This window comes from Podarcis bocagei, assembly GCF_964188305.1.
Source record: "Podarcis bocagei genome assembly, chromosome: 2".
NCBI lineage: Eukaryota > Metazoa > Chordata > Lepidosauria > Squamata > Lacertidae > Podarcis > Podarcis bocagei.
The window spans coordinates 98,719,717-98,739,452 of NC_138126.1; the positions used below are offsets into that span (position 1 = coordinate 98,719,717).

General features: G+C 43.8%; 1 protein-coding gene and 2 long non-coding RNA genes across 3 annotated transcripts; 2 read left to right on the forward strand and 1 right to left on the reverse strand.

Moving 5' to 3' along the window:
• The first annotated feature begins 105 nt into the window (after positions 1 to 105).
• LOC308581902 lies at positions 106 to 2,782 on the forward strand. Its single transcript, XR_014005357.1, has 2 exons — positions 106 to 954; positions 2,425 to 2,782. It is a non-coding gene; the product is annotated as an uncharacterized lncRNA (long non-coding RNA).
• On the reverse strand, positions 2,773 to 4,082 carry LOC308581911. The gene is made up of 2 exons (XR_014005375.1): positions 3,862 to 4,082; positions 2,773 to 2,970 (listed from the first exon to the last, which is right to left on the reverse strand). It is a non-coding gene; the product is annotated as an uncharacterized lncRNA (long non-coding RNA).
• A 4,621-nt stretch (positions 4,083 to 8,703) lies between these two features.
• Positions 8,704 to 16,536, forward strand: SUMO2 (small ubiquitin like modifier 2). Its single transcript, XM_081184692.1, has 4 exons — positions 8,704 to 8,915; positions 11,272 to 11,403; positions 14,900 to 14,971; positions 15,922 to 16,536. The coding sequence occupies exons 1-4, from the start codon at positions 8,895 to 8,897 to the stop codon at positions 15,982 to 15,984; spliced, it is 288 nt and encodes a 95-aa protein (XP_081040818.1). The 5' UTR covers positions 8,704 to 8,894; the 3' UTR covers positions 15,985 to 16,536.
• Positions 16,537 to 19,736: the final 3,200 nt, after the last annotated feature.

The following is a 19,736-nucleotide window of genomic DNA, read 5'->3' on the forward strand; positions in this document are numbered from 1 at the left end:
CCACAAGGTGGACACGAATACCAAGAAGGGTCTCTGCCTGGTTCCCTAGTAACCTCACTCAAGAGGCTTAGCTACGGTTTTGTTTGTTTTTTTGCTCCAGGTGAAGCCTCCAGAGGAGCACCATTGAGGCTCCCAGCCTGTGTATGTGTGTGCACAAATGTGGGGGGGGGGTTAGAAACTGGGCCTTTGACCCGGGTGAAATAAAGCCTAGTTTTGCCCCTGCCTCTCGCAATGAGGTTCCCCAAGCTGCTGGGTTTTGCCTGCTAAGCTCCCCTCTTCTGCTTAAGTCTCTGTCCCTTCTGGTAAGAGAAGAGTTAGAAGTCTTAGCTGGCCCACAGTGGGGGTGTAAATTCACAACCCAATCACAAAATTGGTTTTCACTGGTTCACTGTTTACCCTTGGATTTCCTGTTGGATTATTGCCTACAGCTAATGCGATCCAAACTCTTATATTCTCCCAACTGATTGATTGCGTGAACATGTGTTGGCCTTGGACCTGAGATATTTGAGTTAACATATCTACTTGAATAGTGCTTTGGCTACAGTTCTGTAGATCACTTATCTGAGGAAATGTGACACTGAACTAGTTTGGACGTATTTCTTGGTGGGAGGAACCAGCTGGGGAACACCCAAGGGAAGCAAAGCAGGTTTAGCATCAGGAGTGGTGGTGGGATGACAATGAGTGGTCAGAGGGAGCAGGCTGGGAGGAGGAGATCCTGGAAGCTGAAGAGGTAACAGAGTTTAGTGAGCAGGAAGTGGCTGTGGCAGAAAGCAGTCCAGACTCAGCCACAAAAGCTAAAGCAGGAGAGGAGGGAAGCCAAGAGGCAGAGATGAGTCTGGCTGGTGAAGAGGCACAGGTATCTCCCCCTCCTGCTGCAACAAGCTCCCCTCCCCTCTGGTCTCCCAGGCCCAGAAGAGTCATGAAGAGGGCGGAGCAGATGTTAGCTTCACACAGGTACTGTCTCAAATTGCTTGGGGAAAACCCTGGAGAGGAGGGGACTTAGGTAGCTGTAGGGAGCCAGGACCTTCAGTCTCAGCAAATGCTTTATAGGGGCAAGGCCTGCTGGAGATGAGTGTTGTGCTTATTAGACCTGACACCACTGCATAGATCCTGTTTGTGCTAATAAAGAGTTAACTCCAACTAGCTTGGTGCAATTTACTGCTGGCTCCCTGTTGGAGTGGCATCTCATTTGCTGCCAGTCTCCTTTGCTTCTAGGGGTAGAGCAGAGAGAGACTGGTGGCAAAGCTCTGTGGAATGCCTCCCCTCCTGCTGAACTGGCTAGAGGGAAGACTTTTTGCTTTGTCACGGGGGGGGGGGAGATCTTCCCCCACCACCCAGCAGTGGTGGGGCTTTTCTCCTAAAGGGAGAAGCCAGTGCAAAACCCCACTGCTGGGAAGGAGGGGGAACCCATAAATAATCTCCCCAGCTTTCCCTGTGTGGGAGACTCCTCAAGGGCTTCTCCACAAGAGCTTCTTCATAGGGGCATTTCGCCTCAGGTGCCGCAACACCTTGGGCCACCCCTGGCAACCTCCACTTAATAGCATCATGGCGTGGTTACATTAGCACTTGAAAATATGTGAATTATATTTATCTCTTTTCCTATTTCTCCATAGTAGATAACAGTTAAAAAAAAAACATGCATATTCTGGTTAAAACACATTAAAAATGTTGTTTTCATTAACTCTGAATCACGTACATTTTATAAAGAGCATTAAATATTTAACCTGAGAAAAATAATATTGAACATACAGTTTGCATTAACTAATATTATATTCTCCAGATCTCTTTCATTCATAGCTGACAACTGTGTGGATAAAGTGAATTTCAGTTCCCAAATACTTCTACAAAACAACATAGCAGTAGTGCTTTTAGCTTCTTTCACTTTATTTCCTCTCTCTCCAAGTAGTGAGGAACAGCAGGTATAAAAGTGATTTAGTAATTATGTGATGTAGCCATATTTAGAATACTATGAGACAACCACTGAAGTTGATTAATGGTAGATCTAGACATGTCCAAAGTAATTACCTCTTTACATAGTACAGAATTATGTGGTAATACCCAATGGTTTACTTCAGATTGCAGTTTCACAGGATTAGACATATTTATGGAGGACACGTCTATCAAAGGCTGTAATAGACCATAGCAGTTAAATCGAACCTCCATGTTCAGAGGTAGTGTAGCTCTGATTTCAATACGCTGGGAACAAGACAGCAGATTATCTCTGTCACAGGAGATGCTGTTGTTTGTGAGCTCTCAAAGGATTCTGGGAACTGAAGCTTGTTAAGCGTGCTGGGAATTGCACCTCTGTGAACTACAGTTCCTAGGAATCTTTGGGGAGAACAGTGTGTTCTAAATGTGTTTTGTGGGTTCTACCTAATTCTCTGGATGCAACCCATAGTCTGTTTTACTCTTTTGTGTTTGAAGGAGAGCAAGCAAATGGGAAAGGTCCAGTTTATCCGCTTAATTAATCTGTGGATGACTTTGAAACAGAATTGGACAAATTCACAGAGGATAAGGCTATCATGGCTTGTAACCTTGATGGCTATGTTCTATCTCCACTGTCAGAAGCCATATGCTCTCTCTGAATACCAATTGCTGGAAACCACAGGAAGGGAGAGTGCTGTTGTGCTCAAAGTCATGCTTGTGAGCTTCCCATATGCATCTGATCATCATTGTTGAGAACAGGATGCTGGACTAGATGGGGCAATGGCCTGATCCAACAGGCTCTTCATATATTCTTATGTTTATGTTCATCATTTAAAATAAAGTATGTTTTAATGTGCATGAACACTTAATTCTTCTCTCGCTCCTGACTGTGCTGTGCAGTAGAGGAAACAAACCCTAAACAAGCCAGATTCCAGTTTGTTGTGACATATGAACCTTGGCTCCTGTGGGCTTGTTTTCTTTCCTCTGAACAGCCCCTCCATGGTTACTCCTCCAGTTGCCTGGATACTCCTGCAGATGAGAGTCCTTGAAAAGATTTGGAGAACAGAAAGTCCAGATAATCTAATGAGCCATGCTTGAAAGGGAAGGCTACTCAGATTCCGAAATATTTTCATCATTAGTGCAAGCACAAAGGGAGACATTGGACCATCAAAGGCAGCAGGTGAAGGAAGCTATAATGTGCGAGTACAACTTTGGTTGATAAGACAAGGCAGCAGTAGGGACCATAGGTGGATAGACAGAAAGAAGCTTATAGGAAGACCTTGACTAAAAGCATTACATGTAGATTGTACTGTAAATTATTTGAAAGCACAATGTTCTTGCTTTGTATTTAAAGGAAAATTATTGTGTTATATGGCAACCCAGTCAGATGGATGGCATATAAATAATAAAATTGTTGTTGTTTGAAGCTAATTAACTTTTGTAAAACCACCTTGGGCAGGCTTTGCCCTGCGAGGCAGAATGTAATCCCCTTAAAGAAGCAGGAAGACTTTCACTGTAGTCTCCTGAATAAATGTAGACTGTGGAATATGACATTCCTATGGATCGGTAACTAGTTAAAGAGAAAGGGAAACAGAGAACAAGGATAAATGTAAATTTCTAACAATGGAAGGATGTAATATGCGTCCCAGCCCCACAAAGGGTTTATAGTGAGATTGGTGCTTTTTAACATGCTCATAAATGAAACTGAGTTAAGGATGAGAGGTGACATGGCGATTTGGCGAAGCTCATCATTCAGGGTGGTAAAACCAAAAAGGGATTGAGAAATGTTCCAAAACAATTCCTTCAACTAAAATGGGGGAAGATATGGCAGTAAGGCTGACCACCAAGTTGGGAAGCCAAGGAGGTAGCAGTTAAAGGGGCTATGGAAACAGGTTGAAGATAAGCCCTGTCTCCCTGGGTGGTAGAGATGGCTACCTTGAGGTAGGTGGGTACTAAACCTGGCATGCAGCAGGGGGAAAATTTAGTCTCACTGGCTGCTGCTGGTACCACAGTACCTCTGGGGCATTTCCCAAGTGTGTAGGATCATTTTAGCAATGTTCCTTGGGGTTCCAGAGACAGCATGGAGGATTTAACTGGTGAGCCCCAGTGGTTCCACTTGCTGGAGGACCTGCCTCTCCAGCTACCCCTGTTGCTAGGCTACTGTCTCTCAGGCTAAACAATACGGCTAATCAGTTGATGTGCCTTCCAGTAGGCATGGACCATTGGTAAGTACCTGCCACTGGCGACCACTGTTGCTAGGCCTGACATTGGGTATTTTAAAAAATAAAAGGAGGGGGACATGTGGAGAAGGGGACAAAGGTTTTTCTTCCTCTTTGAAACGTTTAGAACCCAGAGCCATTCAGTGGAGGTGGAAGGTGGAAGGTGGAATATAGAGGAGAGACAAAAATAAATAATTCTTCATGCACTGCTTCACTAATTCACTAATGAATTTGATGTCACAAGATGTGACATTGAGCAACAATGTAGATGGCATTAAAAGAGAACAAGGCTGCCAGGTGCTACTGGTCATTATGGCTATATTAAACCATTATCAGAGGCATTATTCTTCTGAATAATATTTGCTGGAGAACAACTACAGTAGCGGGGTCTTGCTGTGGTCTGGTTGACCACTGTGAAAAATGCTGGACTAGATGGAATTTTGTTCTGAACCAGCAAGACTTTTATCAAGTTCGCAACTCCCTACAGGGAAGAGGTAAGTATTTACTCAATCACTGTATTCCCCACTCCCCCACAGTGGGGGAAAGGTTGATACAAGTGGAGCAGCGCTGAAGTGGTGCCTCTCCCTCTATAAACTTCCTCACAAACACTTACTATGCATCGAGGCCTAGGCCCTAGGGACTCTGTGCACCAACGTGATGGCCTTCGCTCTCCACAGCAGCTCGGTGTGACTAGTAAGCAATCGTCAGAGGACTTCCAGCTGTACTTCTGAAGGGTTGCGTTGCCAAACCTACTTGTTAAAGACAGGCTCCTATACCTTTGCCAGCTCCGTGCCACAGTTGTGTAAGGAAACAGAGCCATGAGTGACAGTTGCTACTTTGCTGTATTTTATTCAGCTGTCAAAGGCAGAGGAGCTTTGCTGTGATGACTGGTTGGCAGCTTCCTGCCCCTCTGTGCCCTTCTGACTTTCAGAACCCACTCCATCCCAGATACCATTCAATACAAGCTTTAATTAAGGTGTTGTGCTATTTCTTTGTTGCTAGGATACCCTCCCCTCTCCTTATTTTAATCTCACTTCAACTGGGGGTTGTTGGAACCTTGTTGCTGCAAAGGCTCTGGTGAGTCACCCTGACACTCTGCTCACTCATATTCTGCATTGTAAGCCGGCTGGCCTCTCAGAGGGCACAAGTGGGATGACTGATGCTACTATGCCGTATGTATGGGATAACTGGTAGAGCAACGAGGCCTACTGAAATGATAACTAGCCTGACACAGAACAGTATAGGTTGCCATTAACAGAGACGAGCCAAAATAGCTGCATGGCTAAGGCACCCCATTTTCAGGGTCCCATATCAGTGGATTCGAATGCTGGGTTTGAATCTGGGGTGTCCTAGCACTTGCCGATCAGAAGGTTGGCAGTTCGAATCCCCGCGATGAGGTGAGCTCCCGTTGTTCGGTCCCAGCTCCTGCCCACCTAGCAGTTCAAAAGCACGTCAAGTGCAAGTAGATAAATAGGTACCGCTCCGGCAGGAAGGTAAACGGCGTTTCCATGCACTGCAGCTTAGTCATGCTGGCCACATGTCTGTGGACAAACACCGGCTCCCTCGGCCTATAGAGTAAGATGAGCGCACAACCCCAGAATTGTCTGCGACTGGACCTAACAGTCAGGGATACCTTTACCTTTACATGTGAAACCTGAGCTATCTCTCCATGCTGACAGCTGCAAGGTGATAAATTGGCGATGTAGGTTGTCTCCTGTTGTAGCTGAGTAGGTACAGACCTGCTGTGAAGAATATGCAGAGGTTTTGACTCTCAGGAGTTTTCTCCTTTTCTCACTCTGATACATACGACTGTTGCCAGCCTGGCATGCAGAAGGTGAGGAGGACCTTTTCACTCCAGATCCACTTAGTGGACTCGAACTCGTGTTTCAATTCTCAACCCCATGCCCTTCTCAGTGAGCTAATGGAAGTTGCTCTTGTGTGTGATTGGGGCTTTCCTAGTTCCTTTCCATGCCTACAAAAAGGCTTCTATCCCCCACCCTGTTAGTCTTGAACTATTGTGCCATGGAAACCTGTGTGGAATTAAGATTCAAACCAGTATGTGAGGATCTCTTGGAACTCCCAGTTATTGATTTATTCCTACTTGTGCATAGTAATTCATCCAACTGATGCTGCTGTGGTGTCATTGTGCCAGGTGTGTTGTGTGCAGAGTGAAATGGGGATATGTCATGGAAATGTCAATTAGTTGCTGTGAATGGATTGGCTTCTTCCATGGAGGCACTGTCATAGGGCTGACACATGATTGGTGGAAGTCCTCAGTGCTACCATGGAGGCTGCAAGTATGGACATCATCAGTGGTCCATTCTGTGATTGGGAGGACTTGTGCTTTTCATCTTACGTGCTGAGCAAGAATTGTTCTTGTTGACATACTTCAGTCCTGAGAGAAAATGAAGTGCGCCTGCAAGAGTGAAGTCAAACTGCTGCATTAGCAGCACTGAAGTGACCTCCTCAGGGCACAAGCTTGGACAGTGTGTATAGAGGTTGTAGACTGCCCTGATGACATGACCCTCCTCTTAGCCTCACTGCTGTGGTCTAAAGCAGTGTTTCCCAACCGGTGTTCCGCGGCACACGAGTGTGCCGTGAGACGTTGCCTCGTGTGCCGCGAGATGCCTGGAGGGAGGCGAGGGAGTCGGGCGGCGAGAGGCGGGGCGGCGGCGGCGAGGAGAGGCCGCGCCTCCTGCTGCTGCCTGGCGCTCCTCCTCGCAGCCGGCAGCGCTGCCTGGGCGCCTCCGCGCGACTCTGCCTCGCTGGGTTTGGTCTCCCAGCAGAGACGGGTCACACGCGCACCTCCCTCCCTCCCTCAGCCTGTGCGGAGGGAGAGCCAGAGAGAGGCATCGCTCCTGCGCGGCGGGAGAGGGAGCAGCCGGAGCGATGCCCCAAACGAGCTGAATTCCGAGCGAGGGACTGAGGGGGGAGGGAAAAAACTTTCACTTTCGTGCGTCCCTCCCGGCGTGACGCTGCGCGCTGACGTCACGGGGCGGGGCTTTAATGGTGGTGTGCCGCGAGATTTTTTTTCAGTAAACAGGTGTGCCGTTGCCCAAAAAAGTTTGGGAAACACTGGTCTAAAGGAAAGCAGAGCAATACATCTGGCACCAGCTTGGCTGCAGGAGTTGCCAGAAGGCATACAAGGCATTTTCAACCATTCTAGGGACTCCACTCCAGATTTGTGTTTGGTTTACTCCTTAGCCTTTTCTTCTCCCAAAGATATCCCACAAGGCAGCAGAGGTTTAGGATCAGAGTTTTCCTTCTCCTTCTCAGGTTGACAAGACTCATCGGCCCCTCATATCCCTCTACAGTACATGCAGAAATCACCTTTTTTACTGTTGGCCCCACTATTGGTCTCATCTGCTCAGTCCACTGGAGCCTGTCTTTGCATGCATAGGAAAGTCCCTAACAAAGGGCTGAGACCCACTGGCTACCCTCATCTGGTTTAGCTGGTCAGTGGAAGCTGTTTTTTAGGGTGTGGCTGCCGTCATATGCTGACAGCTTCTAGGAACCACTGGTGAGAGCTAAGCGCAGAGTGGGGACCAAATATGAACTATGTTACACCAATAGCAATGGTGGTATTCTGGTGTACCAAAGCTATAGCATTGCTCTACCCAAAAATACAATACGTAGTTGACCAGTTGCTTTTTGTGCATTTTTGCCTATTCTCTATCACACACATCAATTGTCTTCTAATTTCTATTTGCACACAGTGTGGAAAACTGGCAAGTCTGCTGGGCCCCAGGTGAACGAAGAATTCACTCAATACTTCCCAGTGACTGCACTATGCAGGGAAGATAAACAGTAGTGAAGTTTTTTCAGGGAAACTTATCCGCCCTTCTCATCAAGGGACCCCTGATAAATGAACACAGTGGAAAGCACTGTTCCACTAGGATATTCAGGGGATTAAAGCAAGTTTATGAAAATAGCAACACAATTTTCCTGTTATAATGGAGGATTATGTAAATATCCTTTCTTAAAACATCAGTGATGGGTTTATTCCAGAACCAGTGTGCTTTTCAGTTTAACATATGCATGAATTACAATTTATTTAGTGGGATACAAAGAGAAATTATGGAGTTGGTACAAGAAAACTTCAGCTAACATCCGGGAAAGTAGGCACCTACTTTGGGTGATATCTGGTGCAACAGAGATAGAATGGTTGTACACAGAAATCTAAGAAGGATTAACGTGGCTAGCCCATTAACCAAATGAAAAGGAACAATTGAAAAGGCAGAGAGATTTGCTGTTTAGCAGGACCATGTAAATCATAGCCATGCTAACTTGATGGAAAGTGCAAATTGGCTAGCTGGAGATCTCTGCAGTCTCAAAGGCCCGGCGGCCATTTTGAAAAGACAATACCCTCTTCACGAGCAAGAGCAATGCTCGCTGCGCCCAGCGGGGCGCGCGCACGTTGGGCAGGGGCGCGGACGACGCCCCCTGGGTGCGCGCACGCACGCAGCCATTGCCTCCTCCCTCCGCCGTTCTCTTCCGAGTTATGTAACGGCGCTGCGCGCTCTCGCCCCGCCGAGGCCCAATGGCGAGCGGACTGGAGGGGGAGGGGGGAGGCCGTGCGTGCGCGCTCTCGCAGGCTCAGGCGCGGCCCCGCGGCTGTGCGTGCGCGCTCACTCGCCCCCTCCCCCAGTCTTTCTGTCTCGGCCGTCGCGGTCGCCTTTTTTCATCCTTCCGTCCCCCCACTTGCTCGCGTGAGGTGCTCGCAGCGGACCGGCCCCCGCTGAACTCGCCATGGCTGACGAGAAGCCCAAGGTGAGCGAAGGCGGCGGGGAGCGGAGGCAACGGAGCCGGCACGGGCGACGAGGACGGAGGCGGCGCAGCGTCGGCTCCGCCGCGCCGGTTCTTGCGCGCCATTTTCCACCCCCTCCCCCTCTCCGCCTTAATCGGATTTCTTTCCAGGGGGAGGGGGAGGAAGGGAAGGGGGTGCCCCCTCGAGGAGCTCGCTTTCCTTACAGCGGCGAGCCTCCCTTGCCCCTGCGGAACGGCCCCTTCCCTCTCGGGTTTCTGTTGTTGATGTTGTGGCCCCCTCCCTTCGCAAGAAAGAGGCGCTAGTCCCTCGTGTGCTGGGCGCCGTCCGCAGCTTTATTGACCGGCGAGGCGGGTGGCGATGGCGATGGGAAGGCCCCTCTTTGTGTCGCTTCCTTCCCGGCCGCCCTGCACGCTGCTTTCCGTCCTCCCTGAGTGGCCCCTGGGCGGCAGGTAACCCCTCTTTCTCTCCCCGCTTCCCGCGGAGGTAACTGGCCTCTGGCTGGCCTGGCTTTTCCTTTTCCTCCCTCCTTCCTTCCCTCCCTCCTTTTCCGACGTACGCCTCGTTTTAAATGTGACTTCGGAGGCGCCAAAACGTTGCCTGCGCGAAAAACCCCTTTCCTCTCGCGGACTCCGCGGGAACCCGCCCGCCGCTCAAGGCGGTTGAACAGAGGAACGTTACTATTATTATTATTATTATTTTACAAAAGTGGGGCGAAGGTGGTGTTCTGTGCGTGCGTGCATTTTGGATGGAGTTTGCTTTGTGTGCGGGAGTGTGCAAGGGCGAGATCGGAGGTGTGGGGCTTCGCTGCTGCGCCTTCCAGGAGCTCTCTGCAAAGCCTTGCAGCGTGAGGGCCGTGTGGCGCCTGTGGTTTTTGTATTTTTGTGCGTGTGTCTTAGGTGCATCGGAGGTAGGCCATAGGGAACGTCTGTTGTGCGGAGTCGGGCGTACTGTGAACTTAATGGGATGGTCATAGTCATGGGTTCTTCAAAGGTACGAGTTGTTCCATGAGGCTCTGAGCTCGTAGCGATCAGAAATAGGGAATGTTCCTAAGGTCAAACGATGCCCTTTTAAGTGGCACCCCAGCATACCTGCATAGCTTACAGTATAGTATGGAGGAACCTTACCCAGACCCAGACTAGTAGGTGCTATGTACTTTTAAAAAATGGTGGGCATGCTTGCAAAGTAACTTTTTGTTTCTTAAGTTCCTTAAGATAAAAGCTAAAAAGCTCTTAAGGTGTCTTCATGGTGGTGGTGGTAGTTGTTTTTTAACCCTGTTGAGTGAGCGAAGATAAGCACATTTTAAGATACATTATTTTTCTTTTCCTCTTATTTCTTTATTATATTTATTATATTTATTATATCTTAATTTCTTTATTATATTTATATCCACTGTTTCTGCCGAGTAATTTAAGGTGGATTTCATGCCCCCCCATTTGATCCCCATAACAACCCACTGAAATAGTTTAAGGCTGAGGCAGTAACTAGCTCAATAACACCCTGTGAACTTTATGGCAGAGGAGATTTGAACCCTAAACCCAGATCCAAAACTTAGCTAAGAAAATGTCTTTTTTCTTTTTTTTGCAGTGGTGGAGTTATTTTAAGAAAGAAAAAGAGAAGTAGTTCTGTTCTCATTATGCTAAAGGGACAGAATAAAACAATAATTGCATGCATTATGAGGCTGTGCTTCAGAGTTGTGTACATAAATACACTAGAACAATAACTTAATGCTTGCCTTTAGTTTAAATAAAGCAAGAGAGGTGTTGGTAATTGTCAGGTCTGTAGCTAAAGCTTCCAAGAATAGCTGTAGCTTTCCTAAGAAGGATAAAATTAACTATTGTGCTCTTTACAGCTGCATGCTACTGCCTTAACCTTTAAAACTCTTTCCCCATGTAGTAAGTCAAGAGCACTTTGGCTCTTAAATTCATCATTATATGGTGCTGGTCAGTTTTATTGGGTGATTTAAAATGAAATGTCTGAGTAGGTAAGCCCCATTGAGCTCACTTGTGCTTACTTCCAGGTAAGTTTGTGTAGAATTGCAAACTTAATGAGGTTTGTTAGTTTTAGTATTGCCATGTATTGTTGTGAATCTTGTATAGTAGATAAATCAAATGAAATCTATGTTTAGTTCAGAACACAAAGCATAGAAATAGTTACAGTGATCTAATTGACCTGTCTACTATGGACCATTTGTTAGTTGGCAACAGCCCACTAAAACCACTTACTAATGAATGATATTTCTGAAACAGAGCTGTAGTGGCTAGTCTTTGATAACTCTGGTTGTGATAATGCGTATTGAACTTGAGGATTCATTACTAGATGGAATAACTTTAAAATCATTATGCTTTTTTCCCCTTACAGGAAGGTGTGAAGACTGAAAATAATGACCACATTAATCTGAAGGTTGCAGGGCAAGATGGATCTGTGGTGCAGTTTAAGATTAAAAGGCATACACCACTTAGCAAACTAATGAAAGCCTATTGTGAACGACAGGTGAGAAGACTGTATGAATACTCAAAGAAACATTTTGAGGCACCTTCATGCCTATTAACCCTGTAATAAACATGTACAATTGTACATGTAATGAAAGTGCATCCTTTCATGATCTTCAGTACAGAGGTACCTTGGATTAAGAACTTAATTCGTTCTGGAGGTCTGTTCTTAACCTGAAACTGTTCTTAACCTGAAGCACCACTTTAGCTAATGGGACCTCCTGCTGCTGCCGCACCGCCACAGTACTATTTCTATTCTCATCCTGAAGCAAAGTTCTTAACCCGAGGTAATATTTCTGGGTTAGTGGAGTCTGTAACCTGAAGCGTATGTAACCCAAGAAACCACTGTACTCTCAAGGAAAAGGTTCATTCTCAGTTCAGCTTTCTCCATAGCTCCCACCTATTTAGAAGATAAGTGCTACATTCCTTTTTGAGTTTTCCAGCTTGGTGAATGAAGCAAAAACAGAAAACAAAACAGAAGAAAGCAAGTCTAGGCATTTTGGTGCTGATAGTTAACTTTTATAGTATTTGCTTTTGTATTGTTTGGAATAACTTTATTATAGCAGGTTGAGGTAGTATTAAGTTATGACGCCTGTTTTTGCAGTTGAGTTTGGGGGAAGTTATGCAGTGTTTTCATCTTATGGTCTGTTTTCCCACTCTTCTGGCTTGGAAATAAATCTGCTTCAAAAGGTGCATACTTCCATATTGCAGCTTTAGAAAACTTAAGACTACCACAACCTAGTAAATAAAATGGGAACAATTTTCATAGTAATAAGGCAATGTAAGAATATTAACACAAAGCATTTGAATATTTTGAGATTCTGTACATGCCACGGTGAAGTTGGTCTCTGAAGTTAGCTTGCTCTAGCACTTGTTATTAACATGGTTAGGGCATAGCACTTATATTCACAAACTTTAAATATGATGCAAGTTGTGAACTATAGTTATCTTGTTAAGTTTTCACTGAAGGACTGTGAACAGATTTCACCCTAAGGTTTGTGCTAGACTGAGTGCTTACACTGCAGGTCCTTCTGACAGTCTTCTCATAAATTGTGTTGTGGCTTTACCAGAGAGTGGATGAAGAGCCTTCTACTTCCAAAGCTAGCTCTATCTTTTGCAGAAGCTTGTGGCTTAAGCTGAGGATGAGGGATAATTTTTGGATGAAAGAAACTGTTGGTCATTCTGCGAATACTTCAGTGGAGCATTCAACCGCATTTTAGTAGACTTTCATGTAATTGTTGAGGAGCAAGAACATGGCAGTCTTCCAACATAATGTTTGCTAAAGATATTCTACAGTGGTACCTTGGGTTACATACGCTTCAGGTTACAGACTCCACTAATCCAGAAATATTACCTCGGGTTAAGAACTTTGCTTCAGGATGAGAACAGAAATTGTGCAGCAGCGGTGCAGTGGCAGCGGGAGTCCCCATTAGCTAAAGTGGTGCTTCAGGTTAAGAACAGACCTCCAGAACGAATTAAGTTCTTAACCCGAGGTACCACTGTATATCCAAGCATCACTAAACACTGAAAGTATTATACAAAATATGCAAATAAATGATGAGACTAAGGTGTAGCATTTCATGAGGACAAAGGGAAAAAACTTAGGAAAATGGTAAGATGCATTGGATCAAGCAGGTACATAATTATGAATGGTACACAGCAGAGGTCCACAAGTTCTTGCTATGGCAAGCATAACTATCCCCAACACCTCTGATGCACAGTGAGACAATCTCTTTTCTGTCCCTATATCCAAGCTTGGAAGGAGAGATGGGACCACTTTGTGCTTTGCTGGGCTTTCCCAATGTTATGGAAGCACTGCACAACAAGGATGAATTCCAGAGCTGAAGACTGTTCCCGACCCATAGTGTATGTCAGACGCAAGATTCCTTCCCGTGTTGCAGGAGTCGGAGCTGGATGCTTGTTGACCCCGTGGGCTAGGTTTGACAGGGCTGACCACCTATCAATTACCTGATGTCACAGTGATGTCCTGTGACCTGTTTTTGCCCATGCATTTTGATATCAAACCATAAGAGCAAAGGCATGATGTCTTGCTAGCCCTGACCCTTTACCTGCACCGTGCCTGATGTCATGTATGATTTCAAGTGCAGGTAAACATTGCTTGATCACAAAGGCTACACAGTCCAAATGTGGAAGTCTTGTGGGCCTCACTGCTGCCATTTTGAAAGGTGGGCACACACCTGATTACTGCAAATTTGACTGGAGAAAATTGTGGATGTGAGAGGGTTTTGTGTGTGTTTGGTTAAAAAAAATCTGGCATAGTTTAGAGAAAACCTCTAAGCAGTTTAATTAAAACAGTAAAATAATAAAAATAAAGCATGATTAGTTATAAAATGAGCACACAAGAAATGGAGCTTTGGCTTTTGGTGCTGAAAGTAACAATTGGGCTAAAGTACAGTATGTTACATGTGGTAGAATGTATCAGTTCATGTAGTTAAGTGGCAGCCCTAAAAGTATGCAGCAAAGCAATGGGTTAAATAGGGCAAAGCAATTTGGATTTACAGTATATGGGCTTAGTCATGATAGTTTATTTACTTCTGGACTAGCTGGAAGTAAGGACCAATGCACACTCATTCAAGGTAGCAACGCTCGTGCCTAAGGTTCTATCTCATCTTCACATTGTTTCAGAAACATACCCAAATAATAATTAGGCATATTTAGTATGCACAGCCTAATAGGATCAGTTCTATAACTTTTCAAGATGTCTAGCCCATGTAACATTATGGGAGCAAACATTGGCTTCTGTTTTGGTAATTGAAGCTTCCTAGTGGCCAAAATGATGGTATAACCAAAAAAATGAGAGACGAACTGCACTTAAGTGGAAAAAAGAGAATTTTAAACTTAATATACAGCCTTGACATCTCTTACTCTGAAATGCTTTTGTTGTGTCTTGCAGAACTCATAAGTGCAGAAACAATGGTTTTGTTAGATGTTTGCAATGCAGTGCAATAAACCTAGAAAGATACTCTGCTTTGGCTGTGGGTGAAATTCAGTGTAGCATTATTATAAATATTCTGACTGCAGAAGCATTGCAGCTTGCCAGATGGAACTGTCGCTGCTCTCTTCTCGCCCCCCCCCCCATTGCTGTTTGTGGGGACCTGTAGTACAAGAGGAAGTCCTCGCATAGGGCTTCCACTAATGGGGTACATTAAGTGAATCCTGCTACCCTTCTGAAATGTCAGTCCTTCTGAGACTTGCCACCCTAAAGTCTCATTCAAGTTTACTCCCAATTGTGATCTCAAATCACTGCTTTTGGACTTGAAAATTTATCTAGCATCTCCTACATGCTACCAGTGGGGGCACTGCTGATCACCTTTATTACACAAGAAACACTTAATTTACCGCTCGATAATGTGTATTTTGGTATACTTTTCGTAAATGCAAAGATTGGTAAAATAAGTATGATGGCTTATGGTAGCTGTTTGGCTCAGCTGATAAGTAATTTAGACTCTTCCTTTTTTAAATTTGCATTTATGTAGGGTTTGTCAATGAGGCAAATCAGATTCCGGTTTGATGGGCAGCCAATCAATGAAACAGATACACCTGCACAGGTAAGAAAAAAGCTGCTAAAGTTTCTGCTAGAGTGAAAACAGAAAATAAGAATACAAATATCAGCTACAAAATAGTTTAATACTAAATCTTATCCATGTTAATAGGTAGGTCATGCTGATTTGCAACTAACACTGCTGTATGTAGAACACTTATTCAGTTAATTGCCAAATGCAACAATTTAATTTTTTTAAAAGATTTTATGTCCCTAGTTCTTCATAATTGGGTCCTGAATGCAGTTTGTGACAACCTAAAAGTACAATTTGAATTTTACCCAATTCTCCCTGTGCCATCCTATTACTTTAGCCTGCATTGCAGGTGTAGGGAGTTTTAATCTGATCCCTGTACAGTAATACATTATTGTTGTTATGGATTCACCATCCTGACAAGTCAGTAGTACAATTCTTCTGCCTTAATTACAGAAAATGCACTTAGGTTTACTATAATTAACTCTGGATTATTAATCTCTGTTGGCTTTGATTCAAAAGTGTCTTGCACAAGTGGAAAGAAGACACTTGCATGCAGACAAGATAGCCTTTCCTGAATTCTGTCAGTCTTCCCATCCTGCAGTAGCGCTCTCCCCTTCCCCCCGCATGCCCATATTATGCCCTTCTGCAGGGGCCTCTGCTCCTCATGGAGTGGCTTTTGAGAGACACCTGGGACTCCACTGGGAAAGATAAACCAGAAAACCCCCGTTGCACAAGCTCTGTGCCATTTGTACTTCTGTTGATCCAATCCATGAGTCTGGCAGTACCAACAGAATTCAGTTCACTCGTTCTGTAATGCAACCTTGTTTTCTAGTTTAGGTACGTTAGTGTTACAACCACAGTGCAATCTTTAGGCTCTTGTATTTGCTTGTAGTTCTCTTTAGAGCATGAGAAATGCAAATAAAAATGTTTTAATTGTGTCATTTGTTGTATTTTGAATTGAATTTTAAATCTTTTCAATGCAGTTGGAAATGGAGGATGAAGATACAATTGATGTGTTCCAGCAGCAGACAGGAGGAGTCTACTAAAAGAGAACCAAACTCCCCTTTCCCACAGACAACACATTCACAATTAGAAAAACGAGACTTGGTTCAGCCACATCTTGACTACTGCAGTATAGCTTTCTCTCTGATTTCTTTTCCTATTCCTTCTATTGTACATAACGTAACTGGTGTATGTGCACAGACATGCATATTTTTTTTAACTAAATGGCCAATGGTATGTTTTGATCAACATCATATGGAGATGGGGTGGTAAAAACAAACTGGTCTGTGAAAATGCCCCATTCCTCCGTGGCATGCTCCTCTAACTTTTATCTTTATATTCCAGTAAGTTATTTTGCTCTCATTGTTGAAAAACAAAAACCTTGCATACCTTATTTGATTGGATAATTTCAATGTTTTTCTTTTATCGTTGTACAACCAAGGACGATTTTATAACTTTTTTGTACGTAGCTGTTACATGTAGAGCAATCTGTCTTTAAGTAGGGGTAAATTACTCTAAACAAAAATTTGATCTTGGATAGTTTTCCCTTCAAGTAAAGCGTCTTGTTGTTTAAATAAACTTCTTGTTTAAAATAAGCTTATTTTTCTGTGTTGTGATAACATTTAAGCTTGGGATGAGTCAGCTGATGTGGCAGACACTGAATCCACTAGTTACTTGCTGTTGTTTCATCAAATTGCTTGCCCAGTTATTATGCTGCCCCCTACTGTCTAGAGCAGAGTAAAATTGTCAGAGGCAGGCAGACAGACTTTTATCCTTTTTAAAAAAAATAATAGCTCTTGTACTGGAAACCTTGGGAAGAAATGCCAAGGTTTCTACAATAGATAGCCAGATAAAAATGTTTTGCTTGTGTTTCATAGAATCATAGAGTTGGAAAGGGACATCTAGTCATCTAGTCCCTTGCAATGCAGGAAACCTGTCCAACGTTGGGTCAGACCATGACTCTTGAGATTAAGAGTCTCATGCTCTACCAACTGAGCTATCCCAAGTATATACAAAAGGAAACCAGCTGGCACACACCTTTATATTTGTGTATAATTGGCAGGCTATTCTGAAAGACTAAGGTCGAACTATATGTAATGTGGGTGATCTGTGGCTAGGTTCCTTCATGGCTCTTTAGTGATTATCCATCCTCACACAGCTACTTTGAAGTGCTGGTGAAATGTTTAACCTTTTTTCACATACAGTTTCCCTCACATTGCAACCCATCACCCTGCTATTAACATTGTGGGGAGAAACGCAAGATGGAGGCTTTATGGAGAGGTGGTTTCTGGGTCCGGAAGATAGACAAATTTCCGGTTCTGGATGGGGTTGCACTCCTCGGGAAGCAGGTGTAAAGCTTGGAGGTGTAGCTAATAGTGCCTTTTACCTGCTTTCTCTGGAACAACCGTTTTGGGCGCATCAGGATTGGGCTAGCTCGGCTAGTGGTAACCTTGAGACTGGATTCCTGCAGTGGGCTATATGTGGGGCTGCACTTGGGCCTGGCCTAGAAGCTCCAGCTAGTGCAGAATGCAGGGGCTAGGCTGCTGATGGTGTCAGATGGCCAGTGGCATGCAGCACTTCTGCTAAAACCTCTGCCCTGGCTCTGCCCATATGCTCCTGGGCTAGGCCTGAACAACTTTGGGTCCAGGATATCTTAAGGACTGCCTGAACCCGAGATTGGTGATCAATCAGTGAGATCATCCTGAAGAGCACTGTTAGTTGTCCCACATGTTAGAGAGGACTGACTGGTCTCCGCTAGAAGATGGACATTCCACATCTGACCTGTGGAATAAATACTATTTCAGGAGAGATTTAGCAGGCACTCTTATTACTTTCATAAAGATCTTTTTATGCCGTTAGGACCTGCGCAGCTGTTAAAACTTTATTGATTAGCTAGTCATTTTCATAATCATTTTATATTGTTTTTATGGTGTTTTATGTTTTGTTGTATATATTATTATACTCTGCCTTGAAATATGAGTTGGTGGTATATAAATAAATGAATAGCTTGAGAAGGCTGATTTAGATTGGGGAAAATAGCCTAAGATGAAATGGGATGAAACCTCATTTCCCCTATCTTTGGAGTAGTTGCTTGGGATCAGTTATTAAAAATAACTGGATAGTGGATCTCCTATGACACATTAGTTTTGCCTACTTAAGTTCATAACAAAGTAATCTGTAAAATATAAAGTACTGTTCCTTACAATAAACTGCTGTTAAGTTATAAAAAAGGATAAAGCTATTACATTAATAGAGGGCTCAGTATTTACATGCTTTTCATCTGCTAAGGAGTAAAATATGGTTAGGATATTATGAGATTATTTTACACATTTCGTGATTAAAACAGTGCTCTCATCAAAAACAACAGTATACCTTGTGGAATGGGAAAACAGACATTGTAGTTTGTTCCAGTCTTGTAATCTTTTATGTGAATACAACATTGGGGTTCTAGCATTAGTGTGAAGGCCTAATTAGTGCTGAGAAGTTGTCAGTGCAGAAATTGCCATATATGCAGCTGCCTTCCTACTTAACCGGGCAGTTAAGTTACTCTTGTTGCCTTGTGGAGATTCAGGTAAGCCTTCATAGGAGCCATAGGAGCTGGTGTAAAACTGCCAGCCCACGGTCATAAGTTGTGATAAGAGTTGAGGTATCTAGTTCAGAGCAGCCAGGTTTAAGATTGTAATTTTACTGTAAATATTACTGGTTCTGCTTCTGCTGTTAAAAATCCATGGTATGGGGCTTCTTGAGAGGAGATGGAAGGAGAGACAGGAGAGGCTTCAGCATCCATGGTTATATTTTGCGTTCTACGCATGCTGATGAAATCCAAATTTTAAGAATGTCCTAAGAATACTGGGGTATATTTTTTAACGTATTTTTAAATTTAAGATTTTGTCTCCATCTGAAATTGTATAGATTCACCTGATAGTATGTACTTATAAGTATTTTAAAACAAGGCAATCTCAAGAAATTTATTACTCAAATGAAATTGTTACTGTCTTGTTGGAACGGAGTTAAGCAAGAGCATCTGTATTCTAGAAATGTTATGCTTATTTACTTTTGTACTGCCTTTCTGAAAACTACCAAGGCAGTGTATTAAAAATAAAAATATGATAAAAACATTGCAAGTACTACTAAAAGATACAGAAGTTCAAATTAGGAAGATGTGCCTTGACATATTTCTTAAAAACAGGGTGGTAGGGGGCAATTGTAGCTCTGAAATGGCATATACACTGTCCAGTGCTTCTGTACATGCACTGTATTTACAGGGCTAGCTAATAAATATTTGATAAAATGCATATCTACCGTTCTGCAAACGTGAAGAGGGGCATGTTCAAAAAATAACCCATCTGCTTCAAAGATTTAAATACATGGTCTGATGAGTTTAAGAAAGACAGAAATATATTTGTGTCAGCAGCAATGGGACATTTACCGTACTTGAGGAAAGTGCTGGATTCATGATGACCTATTTTTCCTACTTGATCATCTGGAATCAAACACCTACAATTATCATTTTCTAGATTGATTCCCATGGGCATAGCTTTCTCTCAGCCAAATGGAGTTGTTTTCAAAGGGATGTGATATTCCAGTGCTTCTTCATGCATGTTTACATCACCCACTTAACAAAAATACTATCATGGTTTATACAGATAATTAGGGGAAGTAACTTGTCTTAGTCTGTAGTACAGATAAAAAAACTTCTGAGAGCCCCCAGAAATTCAGTAATTTATGAGAGCAGCTATCTACTTAATTGGTGTGTTACGGGGTGGCCTCTATACAAAATGGGTGCCTGGTGCCA

Bases quoted from the DNA above. Each gene is read 5' to 3' on its own strand.
- SUMO2 (XM_081184692.1), top strand. From the start codon at position 8,895: ATGGCTGACGAGAAGCCCAAG. The intron at 8,916-11,271 runs GTGAGCGAAGGC...TTCCCCTTACAG, and splicing joins TGGCTGACGAGAAGCCCAAG to GAAGGTGTGAAGACTGAAAA. The intron at 11,404-14,899 runs GTGAGAAGACTG...GCATTTATGTAG, and splicing joins AAGCCTATTGTGAACGACAG to GGTTTGTCAATGAGGCAAAT.